The 16,746-nt window shown below is 34.8% G+C and overlaps 1 protein-coding gene and 1 pseudogene across 1 annotated transcript; both read right to left on the bottom strand.

The window, feature by feature from the left end:
* Nucleotides 1–13,592: 13,592 nt before the first annotated feature.
* On the bottom strand, nucleotides 13,593–15,794 carry LOC114751114 (receptor-like protein kinase FERONIA; annotated as a pseudogene).
* A 2-nt stretch (nucleotides 15,795–15,796) lies between these two features.
* On the bottom strand, nucleotides 15,797–16,362 carry LOC114751107 (receptor-like protein kinase FERONIA; the record flags this gene model as incomplete). Its single annotated transcript, XM_028939777.1, has 1 exon — nucleotides 15,797–16,362. A coding segment is annotated over exon 1 (513 nt), but the record flags the coding sequence as incomplete, so codon positions are not given.
* Nucleotides 16,363–16,746: the final 384 nt, after the last annotated feature.

Here is a 16,746-nt window from a genome sequence, read left to right as displayed (position 1 = left end):
GGGAGGCGTCTGAGATTTGTCCTATTTTAGTACTCCTATTTCTATTTTCTCTTGAATAAGAGGAATATTGAGTTGGTCTCACATTATTTGTGCCTCCTTTCAGGACATTTTTGAGATCTCATAACAGAGAAATTGGCTAAAATAAGATGCTACTCTTCTTCTCTAATGAAGAATTGAGATGACAAGGGATGAACCTCTGGTAATTGTAGAGGCCAGGGATGATCTGTGGTTTGAGCTCTAACTCACATTAGTACCCAGGCACGGTTGTCTTGTGTGGTGATTTGTGAACCCGATGAAAGCATGTGTTGAGGTAGTGGGTCTGATCATATATTGATATTTGTGAGTAAAGCTGGGTGACGAGGCATATGTTATACTCTTAGTTGGTCATGGTGGTTATGAATACCAAGTGCCAATTTTGCCTCTTTGACAGGACTCGCTTAAGACCTCGTAGACACTGTAGTCTAGATAGAAAGTCTTGGTATAAATGATGTGATAATGGTGAAGGTGCTTGGAGAAAACTATATGGGATTGATCAAAACCTAAAGGAAGTCTTGTTTCACATCGCACCGATCAGGTACTACTCTTTGAACAACTTTTGTGAGTGTGATGTTGTTTCCTGTGTTCCATAGACTAGGAAAAACCTTAATAATTTTGTACCCGGCTTAACGTCTATGTGCAAATGTGCGTCTATGTGCTAAGGTGTGTTTCTTTCCTGATCCTAGTCAGTGATTATAGACAAGTAGCATGTTTATATTTTAATGGATTTTCCCTCTTCCGAAAGGGAAAGGAGATTTTACATGAATTGATGAAAATTCATTGCGTTGTGTGGAAACATCTATTTGAGGTTTATATACAAAATTCAATGTAGGACAAATGTGTAACATGAAACTTGAAATCTATTATCAATTGCCTGTGAATATTTGTGTGACGGTTGTATAGTAGGTGAAAATTAAGGCTTGATCCTTTGTTTACATTAACTTGCAGGAGCTGCAATGTTATGCGGTGATGTATTTAGTATGAGTTATTATGAGTCAATGGTGTTGTGAATAGAATTGAATCAATTATTATCTCATTATGTAGACGTTAATGGGACATTTATTGTGTTTTTAAAGAAATTTTGTAATTGACGCAGTCGGAGCACTGTTAAGGTTTAATAAGTTTTCCTGGTATCTTCCGGTATCATCGGTTTTGGAGTGTACTATAATGTCGTAATAATGGCTACAGTTTGCAGTATTTATGCTGCTTTCAATCTCACGTCCTAAGATAGTCAAGTTTTGTTTGACTATATGGCCAAGCTAATTGTCTACAAGCTAATACTTGGTGGTTTCTTGACAGCATTAAGAAATGGAAGTTTATATGCTTTATAAACAAAATTAGTGAGATTGTAACATGATATCTATATCTCGTGGGTTTTATGAACCTTAGCTTAATGATTTAATTTTGAGGCTAAAGCTTAAAATATATATTTTGCTGTGGGCTGTTTTGATAGCTTTTAGTACATAGTTTATGTTGGCAATTTAATTTATATCTGTTGGAGGTCTTGTTACTTTTAGTCAATGAGTATTCTGTTGGTGAATTTATCCTCTTCCATCCGTTGGAGACTTGGAGTCTTAAAGGTTTTATTGCATTTAATTGATGAGTATATAAATTGGTTTCAATAGGTGTTATTACTTTACTTGTGTTAGTAAAATAATTTGCTTCCTATCCGTTGGAGGACTTATCGTTTAATGAGTATATTAATTTGGTTTGATGATTGGTAACCTTCTAGTTTTATTCCAGCAAATATGCTGTTGGTTTCATACGTTAGTTCTCTTTGCATTGATTCCACGTGCATCATTGGGTTTCATGTGTTCTAAAAATTGTTTAACATTGGTGGGTTTTATTCCTCCACATTGAAAGCTTCGTTGGGTTGTTCAACATATATGATTAATCTGGTTTCAATAATTGATAACCTCCAATTATTATTTCATCGGGGTGATTTAAATGATAACTTTTAGTATGCTAACAGTAATTTCTTCAAAGTACTATAAGTGATCATTTACAATAACTATATACCTATAATGTGTGATGCTGCTTTTATGTCGCGGGGGGGGGGGAACACTCGTATTGGCGTTGGCATTATGAGTTTTCAAATAATTTAGTATTTAGATATATGGTTTGCTATATGTGTGCAGTAACAAAATATTATGAGAAAAGTTCTAATTTAAGTAGAATTATTATTGATGAGGAATGAAAATAATTTTCCTAATAAAATGAAATATTTCAAAGTGTGGGGGTGCCTTAATTGTGGGGTACCTTACAGAAATAATATTGGTGAAAAAATATATTTTAATTTATTTCAAATTGTGTTAGTCTTATCTTGGAAATTTCAATATGTGTGTTGATATTAAGAGGGGGAAAAAATAATAAGTAGAGACTTTGTTATTTCCTATTGAGAGCAAATTTTGTGAATTATCAATTTTTTTTTTGTTGCTTAAAACAAGCATTATCTGGGTATGAAAATCTAGTCATTTATCTAGCACAAAGACAAATTTGCTTTAATCTTTATAATATCATTATTTGTGGTTTTAAGTGTTGAAATCATAAAGGAATGAGATTTTGAGAAAAGTGTTTTAAAAGCTTGGTTTTGAGAACTAGTATGTGAATATTCTTTATGATGCCAACATTTTGTTTGAGGTAGTTGTGCAATTCAATTTGTGTATGCACAAATTTTTGAGAATTTGTCACATTAAATTAATTTTTGTGATATAACTTTTATTGTAAGGATGAATACATATTTAAATATGAAGTCCTATGAGGAAAATGAAATATTCGAGGGGTACCATAAATGTTGGTATCATGCATCGTGGATTCCTGTTGTATTGAGATATATGGATGTTAACTGAATTTCAAGTTGTATAAGAAAATTCACTAGTGATTATTCACCTATAGTGGTAATTGAAGGCTAAGTTGTTGAAAATTCCTTAACAAATATATTGCTGCAGAAGCAGAACTGACACTTAGTGTCGATGAATTGTAATTGCTAAAAGGCAATAACCATTGTAAAGAGAACAATGATGTAAATATACATAGTTTGAGATATTATGTGAATAAGCTAGCTTAAAAATTGTAGAGTTATCTCAATTGATTTTGTGAGGTTGAAAGCGGACCTAGTGGATCCATTAACAAAACCCCAGGAAGGAACAAATTAGTCGAGGGGAATGAGACTAAAGCCAATTTGAAATTGACAACGATGGCAACCCAACCTTTGTGATTGGTGATCTCATGAAGAAGGTTCAATGAGTAAGAACAAGTTGTTTGTCAGTTCTGCTAGCACTGAAATAAAATAATGGTCCCTTTCTATGGCATGAGAAAGTGCTAGAATGCATTTAAGCGAAAGCTCTTAATGATTTCATAATCCTATGAGATGATGTGCTCATTGCAAGTACATTTAATGAAATCACCTCTACGAATGCAGAGTGGGGCCGCTCCTATGAGATCATGGCGAAATCTCTAAAGCATTCGTTATGCACGAGGCACACGCATGGCCGTCTTAATGCGCACAAACACCATTAACAGCAAAAATGTAGGGGTACAATCTGACTAATAATGCCTCTAGTATACGCCCAGGAGATGTGAGTTCATAGTCCATAGGACCACTGACATCTTTGTGTACTAAGTGTTATTGGTTTAGGTCTAGCTCATAGTCCACAGGACTACTAGATACAATGGTTATATCCATGTGAGTAGCTCAGCTAAAGTTACTTCCTTTGACACATGTGGGGGATTGTTGTAAATATTGTGTGTGGGTGTGTCATAGGAAGAGTCCCACATCGCTTGGGATTGTAGGGGTCCAATTAATAAGAGGTCTTGGGCTGCTAAATGGGCCAAGAGGAGGAGTAGGCTCATACGCACAATGGGCCACCGGAGACAAATCTGGCAATTTCTCCTCACCCCCGTGCATGAGTCAAACGCGGTACTAGGCACTTTTTATGAAAAATATCTGTCTAATTAATTCACATCCTTAATCACCATTATACCTCTTCAATATTTGTAACTGACATCTTTAATAATACTAAATCCTCATTAAGTGAGTTAATAATATTGAAACCGAAACTTAATTGTGTTTAAGTGCCCAGTGCTCCCTAGTGATCCGTGGCCTATAAATGGGGCATGAGACTGAAGTTCACCATGACCGAGCTTTAAGCTTTCGGGCAACTTTCTTCCCTCCTCTAGTGTTCTGCCTTGCTGAGTTCGTTCATCTTTCGCTGTTCTGCTCACTCTGTTCTTACGGGAAGAATTCGTTTAATTCTGGGAAGTGCCGCTTCTTACTTTGCTGGTAGTTGCGGAATAGCTCCTAAGAACAGTGTCTGTAAGACATGACTCGGATTTATCGTTTCTTTGCAGGTGTTACCATCAACAAGATTCGTAGAACATTACAGAAGAGGTGAAAGATCTGCTGGATTTTAGAGGAATTCAGTGCTGCCGCCAACAAATATACCTCATAGATTTGCGTTAATTTACTCAGACCATGGCCACTCTCTACAAGCCTACACTAAAGCCAAGTACCATCATATTTATTCCATCCAAAGTGGGTTGTGTCACATTTTATTCCCATAAATTAATTGATTCTGGGGGCATCTTGGTCAAAGAAAAAGTATCCACACAATTCCTGAAAAATCTTTACTCAATCTTTTTGAAAATATATTATTACCTTCCCCTGTTTAACATCCAATCCACTGTTGACATGTTAATTAGGGAGTTGTATGAAAATGCTTGGACTAAAATTAGCGCAATGCAGTGAAGCTAAAATTAGTGAGAAGATATTCTGGCTGGGATGATGTATACGGATGTGCTACTCTTTGCTATTAGTAGGATTATCTAAGAGTACCTGATCAAGGGAAATCAAAGACCATGAAGACATATCAGTGGGAGTTATGTCTGGCAAGTGTTTTACAATATAACAAACTAATGTTTAAATTCTGCATTAAGAAAGGTGCTCGATTTCATTGAATAAAAATTCTCTCCAATAATAAAAAAAATGCTAGTAAGAAAATTGTCTTAAGGACAAAGAGCTCGAGAAACACAATGCCATCAGTGATGTTTATGACTAGAGGCTGACTTTGTGGTGCCAAGAAATAAATGTTAGCTGAAAGTCTATTGATCACACTCTGTATTTCCAGAGAGTGTTGTTTAGTAGGCGCGTGCAGGGGACAAAGGTGCAGCGGTTACTCTTCATAAAAACTACTACCTCTTGTTCTTAATATAAGATCCTGTTTAACTTTTATTTTAATCCTAAATATAAGATCCAAATCCACTTTGTGTCTCATATTTATACATTTTTTTTCCAAAGTAGCTTTTCTAACAATGATAGTTTTAGTCAATACTCTTGATTAGCAAAGATATTTTAAGAAAGACAACACCAATTTAGGACAAATAACTAACTTAACTTACTTTTTTAATCTCTTCAAATTAGTCAACTGGCTTTTGTAATTAGGATCGGAGGTCGTACTTGAGTAAAAAAATATTAAAGATAAAATAAATAAATATTAAAAATAAAGTATATTAAGATGTTATATTTAAGATCAAGTTGAATTTTTAATTAGTTTTTATATTAAAATTCAGATGTAGTATTTTTTTGCAATTTCAATTGTTTGATTTTGCATATTAATTAGAGGAGTTTTGGGCATCTCAAAGTGCTCTATTGGCTCCAGGGTTAAATGTCATCTTGTTATTATAGTCTAATAAGGACACGCTCTATGCAAAAGTAACTATTTGAGGGTAATTAACGAGAATGTTAAGAACTTAAAAGATAACGAGCATTTGGAGAAGCGCCTTAGAACTCGAAGACGGAATATCAAGGTCTGTCGTTTGTGTGTAGAATGGCAACGCCTCCCCTCTCCTCTTCCCTTCTTTCCTCCTCTAATGATTCAGATTTTAATGTTTTTTAAAACTTATTTATAAAATATTTTTAGAAGCCTGTAAACGGTTGGAATTAAAAATTTTGGTAGTTTATATTTTATTATTTATTACTTTTATATATTTAACATTTTAGTAATAGCTTTAAAAATAAAGGTTTAAGATGCACCCGCTCTATTATCCTGAAATATTTTGTAGGTACGACCACCATCAAAAAAATATTTTTAATGTGCCCAACAGCCTACAATACTTTTAGATGTATCTAGCATTTTAAAAAATTTGGTAGTGTAATTTTTCTCTTGAAAACTATTAATTTTTCAGAAGCAATATAATTGTGCATTTAAGGTATTATTTTATGAGCAATTTGGATTTTGTTTTTAACTCCTCAAAAGGTTGTTAACTGAATATATATTAAGCATCCATAAAATAGTGTTTCAGTATTTTCTTAAGTTGTTGGTTGCACCTGGAAAAAAATTTATGTTGGAAGAATTACAAAATAATTTAGATGCTAAATGCAGGTTGAAAAATTAATTAATAGTGTTGGACGCTCTTACAAATTGTTTAGGGTATTGGACGTACATGACAAAATACTTAACACAATGGTAACCCAAACTAAAATGTGATTATTAAAATATTGATATAAGGACTAAAAAAAAGAGAATAGGAAGGAAAGGGAAGAGATTTTTTCCCAGACTCACCATGGGTTTGTACATGGATTAGCCGCCAACAATCCTCCGGAGGCAAAAGCAAAGGTTTGTTTGGTTCAAAGAAAAGAAAAGGAATGAAGAACATTTTAGTGGAGCAGAAAGGAGGGGGAAGAGAATAGAAAGATTTTAATATTACTTCATTTAGATTTATAAAAAAAGAAGGGAGGAGAAGGGTTTTAATGTTATTTTATTTGGTCATGAAAGGAGAGGAGAAGAAAATATTTTTAAGATGAACAATTTTGCTCTTATTTTATTTAAGATTTTTTTTAGATTTTATGGAGTGTTTAATAAATAGAATTATAAATAAAATTTAATATAAAATTATATTATATAATTTTGTCTGTTAACAAAAATTAGACCTTACAATTTATACTTACAATGGGTAACAATAATAATTATATGTTTTAATTCTTATCCATTTGGTATTTTCTTGGCTTTTGACAGAACTCTTTAAAAGCTGATATGAATAATGTTTGTTATTTTATTGGCTCTGCATTGCGGTAGGGAAGGAGAGAGCAGCGTTTGTTGAAGAGGGAGGAAAAAGTTTGAAATGGCGTAGGGATATTGAAAATAAATATGGATATAATAGTTAAAAATATAATAAAATATTTTCTTCTTTTCAAACTCCTTCTAATTGAAAGGGAGAGGAGAAAAATTTTAGAAAATTAGCTGTGCCCGCTAAAAATTTTAGGTTGCCAATAAGAAAAAACAAAAAACAATCCTCCATCCTCCTTTCCTCTCTCATTTTCTTTCAAATCCTTCGTACCACAACACACCTTAATTAGAAGAGGAGGGACGATTTTTTTTTCCTTTTTTAAAAACAATTATGAGTGGGTTATTATAAGCCTTATTCCTATTTATTTATTAATTTTTTACAAAAATATATTGAAACTATATTATTAAATGATTATTACGTTTAATATATAAATATTTTAAAAAGCTTTTAAGAACGAAGTGACACAACATATGGGATTAAGCCAATTCCTTGATTTGTTCCCTAGAACAAGTTACGTGAGGAGGAGTCCACTTTCGGCAGAGGAGATGACACACGAGCACACCCATATATTTTTGCTTTCCCCAGCTTTATCCCCCATTTAATCAACTACACAAAAACTCGTGTGATTGTAAACACTAGCTCAAGAGCGAGTAGATCGGATTGGGTTTTGACTAAAATCAACACGGTTATATTAAAAATAAAATAATTTAATTATTTAATCAAAATATAATAACATAACCTCCATACATAACATTTTCCTAACAAAAATAAAAATATACATAATTATTTATCAACCTATATAATAAATAAAAATCAGCGTCAAGCCGAGCCAATGGTTCTTCATCATCGGCTCCTCTCTCATTTTACTGTTCTATGAACAGTGTCGACTTAATGAACAGTGCCGGCTCTATTTTTGTGGCTTCATCACTAGGGCGCACATTTGGCACTAGGGCGCACATTTGGCAAATTTGAATTTCCAAAATTTGAAATTCGCTCCATCCACGTTGATTCATTATCCCTTCTTTGGTTCTTCTTCTTACATTATCACTAGGGCACACGTTCGAGCTCGTCCTTCCCCCATTGCTCATTCACTGAATTTTTCCTTCCCGATGTGAGGCAAATTTTCTTTTTCAAAGGGGTTTTCATTCTCATTTTCAAACGGAAGCTTTCTCCTCTCCCTAGATTGTAAATACCCCATTTTCAAGAGCAGTCCATGCTAGTTCCGTCAATACATTTTCAGGTTCATTTGATAATTCGTTCTTTCTTTTTATTCTTCATCTTTTTCTGCTTGTATCATCTTCTATTCCTTACTGAAGCTTCACTATTCTGCAATAAGTTTGTCGAACTCAACTTTCATTACGTTGCGGCTAGAAATCATTCCTCTGTTGTCGCTTCGGTTCATTGCCATTGCTGCTCATAGGGCATTTTGCATCAAAACCTTCTCCCTCTCTTCTTCATTGTCGGGAAGAAGAGGTAGGATTGGTCCAGCTATTGCCCTATGCATCTGTCGCCGCCGCCACTTAGTTAGAAAGGTCATCCTTCTCCTTCCTTTCCATCAATACATTTCTTCCACGGGAATGGTACTATTTGTTTTATCATAACTCCCATTTAGTCAGTAGGGATGGTTGCTGAATAAAAATCCTGGTTTTGAAGCATACAGGGATGATTTGCCAATTTTTTTGAGAATAAAGAGGCTCAGTACATGGAGAGGGGATCGAACAAGGAAAGAGGATTTTTATTCAAACCACTTTAGAGGGAGGGGAGGTCTTAGTTTGTGTAGTTCTATGAATTCCTTGAATGTATAGGTCTTTATTTGTACTCTTCTCTTTTTCCTAGTTTAATCATATTCAACCATGAAGAGGAAGAATGTGAGCAAGAAGAAGCTGACAATAATAATTTTCTCATCTTTGGGTGCAATCTTTGTGCTGTTATTACTAAGCATTTGTTGTATCTATCAAGTCCAGAGGAAGAGGAAGATGACTGGTAAATTTCTTAATCATGTTATTTTTCTGTTTTTCGTTTCCTTGTACAACTTTGGCTGCTGTTGACTAATATAATGCTATGCACGGTAATGTGCTAAGCCACTAAATTTGAAGATAAATAAAAAAAACTAAGGCTATGTTGAGACAGTTTTAAGTTGAGACAGGTCCTTGGCTAAAGCTTTCTCTTAACAGATGAGAGGAGCTCGTGCTTCAGCCATTTTCAATGAGTCTGGGAGGATTTGATTGATGATGTAGAACATTAAAGAAACTGAGGTTTCACTGTTATGTTTTACTGTTTCCTCTTAGTTATTCTTTTCTTTCTTTCTTTTTAGTTTTTAATAATATTTATGCTTACTTATTTTTAAATTTGTGTTTATAGAATATATTCAGTATAGCTCATTTTTTGATTGAGGTCCAACCTTTGGGACAGTAATTCAATTTGTTTATAGTATTTCACATGGAACCTTCCATCTCTTGTTGTAGGAAGATGAGGTAATGTCTTTGATTCTTTCTTAATATATTTTGTAGGAAAATATTGTCAATCAATTATTTTGGCCATTCAAATGTCTTCTTAGACCATGACTATAAAAAGAATTTTTTATTAGTAGATTTACTTGATGCTATTATCTTGAGCACTTTCAAAGATTGGCTTCAAAAGAAACATTGAGTGAAAAAGAAAAGGTAAGCCTCTCAGAATTCTCATTGCTTTGTTAGATATCTATGGATTATTTCTCCCCATCTCTGGTTGTACATTTCAACTGAAGTAGAAAAGAGTGCAAGCTATAAAGGAAATTAAGACTGTATGATATGCTGTTCCATTCTTCTTCTTTTTTTTTTTTTTTTTTATTTGTGAAAATTATATGAAGGATAAGGAGATGAGAAAACGGCTTCTAGATAGGGAATGTAAATGGGGTTCACCAATGTCTTTAGATGATGTAATGCATGGGAAGCATGAAGGGATGCCTATTACAGAAGAAACGCCACAAGCGGATAAAAGTAACAGTGACATATTTTACTTTTTCATTTTCCATGGTGGCTGAAAAGTCTGAGTTTTAATGTTTTGATTATGTTGTTCAGTGATGCCAGTGGGGACATAGTGTTGACACTGGTGTTCTTCTACATCTTTGTTTTTGGGCCAAAGGTGTGCTTTCGAATCTCAGTTCCCAACAAGTCCATACGAAAATGCCAAAAAGATTGCCAAAGATATCATCCTTGATTTTTCAGAGAATTCAGATATGATGTAATGATCTTATACTGTTTTATCTCTAAGTTAATGCCACACGTGACGGTTTGAATGTTGCTCTTTGAATGGATGAGATCAATTAGTAAGTTAAGCTTGCCTATTTGCTATGAACTAAACCATACTTGTGCAGAGTTGGTGATGCACAATCCAAGAATTTCTGAAATTCTCATGCATGTTATTATCATGATTGACAAGTAACTCCTGCTGCAAAGTGATGCCAATCAAAACAAAACCAAATACTCTTTGGAAACTCAATGAACATTACTTGCACGACAGTTAATGTCAGACTTGCTATTCAGTATGCTTGACCTTCCGAAATTTCTTAATTTTATTGCTTGATGTATCCAATGGTAATAATGAAAGAATCAACCACTCCTATGTATCTCAGTGTTGCCATTCAAATAAAAACAAGACGAGTGTGGATGTTATTTGCCAATTAATTTCAAGGCGGTTTATTTATTTTTATTCAGTTTTTTTTTTCCTCTCGTGTGATTATTGACCTTCATTCATCCTATATGCATTGGTATGATAATGTTACTGGAACAAGTGTTATAGTTTATCCTGTTATGTGATCCGCCATATTGGTTACCAAAATATCTGGTAATAATAAAAGGTAGTGATTAAAGCCATATATACACGAAGGAGTGAGAAGACGATTCAATTCTTTTAATTATGAAAAAGCAAAGTATGGCCATCTATCTGTATCTATTTGGGGCTAGCAGGGCTAGAAGGATTTAGCCGTTGGTTTTGGATATAACATGCTGTGGGGAATTATTATTTCAGCATGTGCCACTTCTGTAATAGCAGGTAGTGCAGGGATTTCTTGAGGGATTCATGGAATGATGGAAATGGGATTTCGGCCGCATACCTATTTATTTCAATGTCCACTTTGGGCAAAGATCTCACTTGCAATTTTGTTGTGCGGCTTTTTGTGCTTTCTTTTCTATCTCTTCATGCTGTAATTGTTAAATCTTGGATTTACTAATTATCATATTTATATTGAAGCTATTATCCACTTTCTCATATGGCGTTCTTACAGAGGAGAGATGATGACTGTAGGATTGTGACAGATATCCCTTAAATTCTTGGATTGAATTCGGCCTACCAGGACCTATTAGTTGAGTATTTGTAATCTTTACAGGATCTGCATATGCCCTAAGTCTGATCTGTCATTTGTTTCTGATCAAGTTTCTAAGGCAAGCATTTTGGTTTTCTAGGAACACAGGTTTCAAAAACCAAAATTCACCGGTCCCTCCTTTAAGGCACAAACAAATGAAACAAAATTGCTCAAGATTTCTTTATTGTTTTACTCATCTTGGCAATCAAATTTGCAATTAAAGTTATAATATTGAGCAGATCAAATGCAAATCAAAAGCATCTAATGCCTTGAATGTACGTGAATCCTTCTAATAATAGTCATTTGCCTTTCTGTATGAAAAAGAAGAGAGTTTTCAATTAATTACTCTTTCATTTGCAATTACCATTAATAAAAATTAAGAGCAATTATTAAGCCATATGGGCTTATATCTATTGAAGTCAGCAATTATACCTGGCCAACTATATGATGTTCTTTTATGGGTGAAAAGTATTGAATGATTGAAGATTTTTTTGCATGATAGGGACAACAAAGGCCAAGAACTACCAATATTGATAAACAGAGGTGTTTCGAAATTTTCATACAACAAATTGAATAATTATTTGATATTTGATGGAAACATTGAGATTGTATGTAAGGAAGTTGGATAACCAATATGTATATAATTTTGCGCTTGTGATGCTTACTGTTGATAGTTATTGTGACATGATGAAATTGGCTTTTAGAAAATCTATTTGACTACTTACGATTCAAGTAAAATAGAAAGTATGTTATATAGTAATTTTTTTCTTTAAGTGATATAATTGTTTTTGTATTTACTATTTGTGAATAAAGATTTTATTGGTAAGGTTTGATTTTTAGGAAGTACAAGGTTATTGAGATTGTGAGTTGAGATTTAGTTATAGGAAGGTAATTGTAGCATTTTGGTGCATAGATTACAATGATATTGTGTTGATAATTTGGAGTTGTGAAGATTATAATGAATTGAGATTATTACTTCTTCCGGTTCTATATCTAAGCTTCAAATAATTGAGTCATATTTAATGAACTAGCAGTTAAAATTAGTTAAAAGTAATAAATGAGTTAGAAATGTTTTTTTTTTAAATTTACCCTTATTTATTAAGAGAGTAAATAAGAAAAACAATAAATAAAAAAATGATGAAAGAGAATATATGAGGGTAATATTAATGAGAGGGAGGGAGTATGCAAAATAGGAAAAAGAATAATAAATATTTAGACAAACTCAAAAATGAAGTTTATATTTTGAATCAGACATTTTTTTAAAAATAAAACTTATATATAAAACTGGAGGGAGCAGTTACATTGAAGTAAATTCTTCCCGTGCATCGCACGGGGAGTCATTGTTAGTTATAATAATAACAAAATATAACTATATTAAGATTCTTCATTTTTAGAATTATTCAATCACAAAAATTAAAAATATTATATTTGGTATAAAAATATTTGGTTATAAAAAATATTTATATTAATTATAAAAATATTTTAATAAAAATGATATTTAGAAATTTTCTCTTTGTTTTTTAAACAGCACAAGTATTACATGTGTCTGCGCGCGCGTGCACGATATGCATCGCAGTATAGAAACTCCATCACTTGCCTTTTAGGCTTTTACCCGGACTTTCCTCCTATGTTTTTAATTTTATAATATGCATTTCTATATATATATATATAATGGAAGATAAAAAGAATCACACGTAAGGTTAAAAATTGTAAGGCCGTAAAAAACTGGGGAAAAAAAGAGAGTTATGCTAGGCCTGCGGTAGAGTCTCAGTACTAAGCATAGGCTCATTAATGCTTTACTCTGTCAACTCTTTTGCGCGCATTTCCACGAGACATCTGGTGCTTCGCATCGTCCACTAAAGCCAACACTTTTGCGCGCATAAAAAAGTGTCATAGTCGGGCTAATTATCGTATACTTTACACACACACACGCACAATCAATGATCAAGGAACATTTTAATAAAAATTTACTTTATTTTAATCATATTTAGCACATTTTTGGCAGTGACAAAATCATAATTATGTTGTGTGTAGCATAAGTCAGATAATTGCAATTTGTCTTCTATCTAATAATTACTCATATATGCAGACACAAAAGGACTGAACGCAATTGTGTGGCGCATCGGAAATAATTACACAACATTCTCAAATCTCAACCACGCACACACACATATATGGAAATGAACGTAACTTAAAATCATCAGATAACCATAGCCTACATTAGTGACCTTCATTTCATCAAACTTTTGGATGATCTAACTTAAAATGCTCGCCGCTTGACCTCTTCAACTTGCTGCTGTTTGATTAACTCCTTGATCCATCACTGCTTGTAAAACCTGCTTCTCTTTCTACAGCTTTTGTCGCTTTCCTGATCAGAACACTTTCCTTGCTTCTTCCTTCAATTTCGTCCACATCAATCCTCACTTCCTCTATGCCTTCCTCAACAGTAACCTCCTCATTTAGAGTCCCACCAAGCTTTTTCTTCTCTGCTTCGTTCAGCGACTCCATCAAAGACTCTAGCCCCAACATCACGTCGCACATGGATGGCCGTTCATTCCCATTATTAGCCTAGCATTTCAACGCAATCTCAGTGTATGCGTTTAAGCACTCTTCTGTTATACTTCCCCCCAAGTTTGGACCCACCGTCTCACAAATCTCATTTTGATCAACACATTTTCGAAACCACCCTACAAGGTTTTGCCGCTCCCTCTCCACGGCACAGAGAATAGGAGGCCTCCCACGTAATGCCTCTAGCAACACAACTCCAAATGAGTACAAGTCTGACTTTTCCGTCAACATTTGACATGTGTAGTATTCTGGATCCATGTATCCAATGCTTCCTTTTACTAACGTGCTTATGTTTATGTTCGATCTAGAAATACCCCTAGGTCCCATTTTAGATAGTCCAAAATCCGATATCTTGGCCATCTAGTTTTCATCTATTAAAATGTTTGTCAACTTGACGTCACGATGAATAATTGCATGCTTTGCCCCTTTATGTAGGTAATGCAGTCCTCGAGCAGCACCCAGGCAAATCTCTAGCCTTTGATTCCAAGAAAGTGGTTGGTTTTCAGAATCATAAAGATACTCACGGAAAGTCCCATGAGCCATGAACTCGTGGACAAGGATCATCTCATTGTTATTGTTGCAATAACCAATGAGAGATACTAAATGATGGTGACGAAGTTGAGAGAGCGTTTCAATCTCAGTTTCAAATTCTGAGTCCTTGTTGTGAACCTGGTTTGAGCCGTTTGGTGGCCACAGGGACTATTCCGTCATCATTATAACCTTTATATACATTACCAAACCCTCCAACTCCGACAATGAAAATATCATCGAAGTTATTTGTAGCTGCTCTTATTTCATCTATAGAAAAGTAGCGACACAAATAGGACGGTAATGATGATGAACCACGGGGTTTGTTTTTCTTGGACGAGTCTACTGATTTTTGTCCCCACCATGAAGATCCTTCCTTGACCGGAGCTCTAATAAATTGCCGAAAAATGAACATAACAATAAGAGACAGCACGATGAAGCCTGATGTTGCCCGAGCGATAATGGAAATTACCTTAGCTTTGTTTCTGTTCTTCGATGACTTGGAGGATGTTAGTGGGGGAGATAGAGGTGGATCAGGATTAGGGCCCACCAGATTGTCATTGTTATCACTTATTTTCAACATTTCAATACCATTTAATAAAACATCTCTGTAAGTGCTTCGAGCAGTTGGGTGTGGTTGCAACTTAATTGAAAGATTGAGCTTCTTCAAGCTTCCCTTGCCCTGCATCAACGTCGCATAGCCCCTATGCACAGGAACATTTCTCTGACTCTGAGTCCACAGCATTACATCGGCAACAGACTCCACCAAAGAATCATTTATGAAGATTTGGAAAACTCTGTCTCCAGTTTTTTCAATGTGTCCATCAAACTCGCAAGAATGCAATCTCACCATACAAGTAAATTCTGAGTCAACTTCAAATTCCCAAGTCACATTAAATTTAGACGTTTCTTTCATCCCATAGTTTCTGGCAGTCAGGTATACTTCACCTGGTGCAGTATAATTTGTATAGTTTGTGTGATCTACCTCTAAACCAAAATCTGCGGATACACCATGTGTGCACTCCCTCTCCAAGTAGGCATCATCCTGGTCCCAATAACGAAACATGCCAGTATCTTTTTCGGGAGGGATATGACTCCCGCCAACATTGATTCTGTACATAGTCTCGAGAGCTTTATTATTTTTGACTGGATACTGCTGGCTTCCACCATCTAGCCTCATCCCCTGCAGGTCGTCTGGGCTTGTGTAATAAAGAAAGGTGGGCATAGAAATGACCTCGATCCCATTGATGAAAGCATAGGCGTGATTGTTAAGCTAAGGTTCTCATCGGGAGAAACATTGACGCAGTATTCCCGCAAGATGGTTTCTTGGCCGGCGTTGTCGGCCGCGAACGAAGCGTTGAAGTCTTTCAAAAGAGTGTGAGATCCTGCTCTGATGGAGAAGAGAGAGTCGGAGCGAAGGAAGTTGACGGCATAGGAAGATGGGTAAAAGTAGAGGTGAATGAACATTTGGCCGTCGGTCACCGGAAATGAGTAGGAGAATTCGGAGCGAGAGAGGCGTGCGGTGCTGTAAGGGATTGCTTTACCAGCCGGAGCTTTGGCGCCGACGGAGAGTTTGTTGTTGGAGTCTTCGATTGGAAAGAATTCTCTTTTGTCTATGTCTCCTGTCCACTCCCGGTTATCTATGGAAGGAGAATTGCCAGCGCTACCGCAGTTGACTGCGAAATGATCTTCAGGAGTGTAGGAGGTGATGCAGATAATGAAAAAGATTTGGAAGAGTAAGTAGAGAAACATAGCCATTGTGTTAGTCATACTGGAGACAACGTTCTCGTTCACGCTGCCCACCGCAACAAACGGCGAAGAAACGATCCTTGTGATCGAAAATCAATGTGGATCGAGAAGTTAGCTTTATCTTCTTTCCTGTTCACGCAGACCGTTTTATTATGATTATTTATTTAAAATAATTATTGCCACAATTACGTCAGATGCATATTTTGAATAGTCAAAAACTTGATTGGATAATGACATGTGTAGCTTGTAAATACTTTTGGTTCATGTGCAACCTCACAGAGAGGCAAATTGACAAATAAAAAGGTTGAAAATTATAATATTCTAGATCAAGCACTTAACATTTCAAAGTATTTTATAAATATAGTCAAATTGTAAAATGACAATAAATGTACTGGTAATAACAAGTCATTTATTAACAAATTATAAACCGGCAATAACAAGTGTTAAACAATCAAAGA

This window comes from Neltuma alba, unplaced genomic scaffold, assembly GCF_004799145.2.
Source record: "Neltuma alba isolate B1F8T4 unplaced genomic scaffold, ASM479914v2 tig00006747_pilon, whole genome shotgun sequence".
Lineage (NCBI taxonomy): Eukaryota > Viridiplantae > Streptophyta > Magnoliopsida > Fabales > Fabaceae > Neltuma > Neltuma alba.
This window is presented reverse-complemented; position numbering and strand designations above follow the sequence as displayed.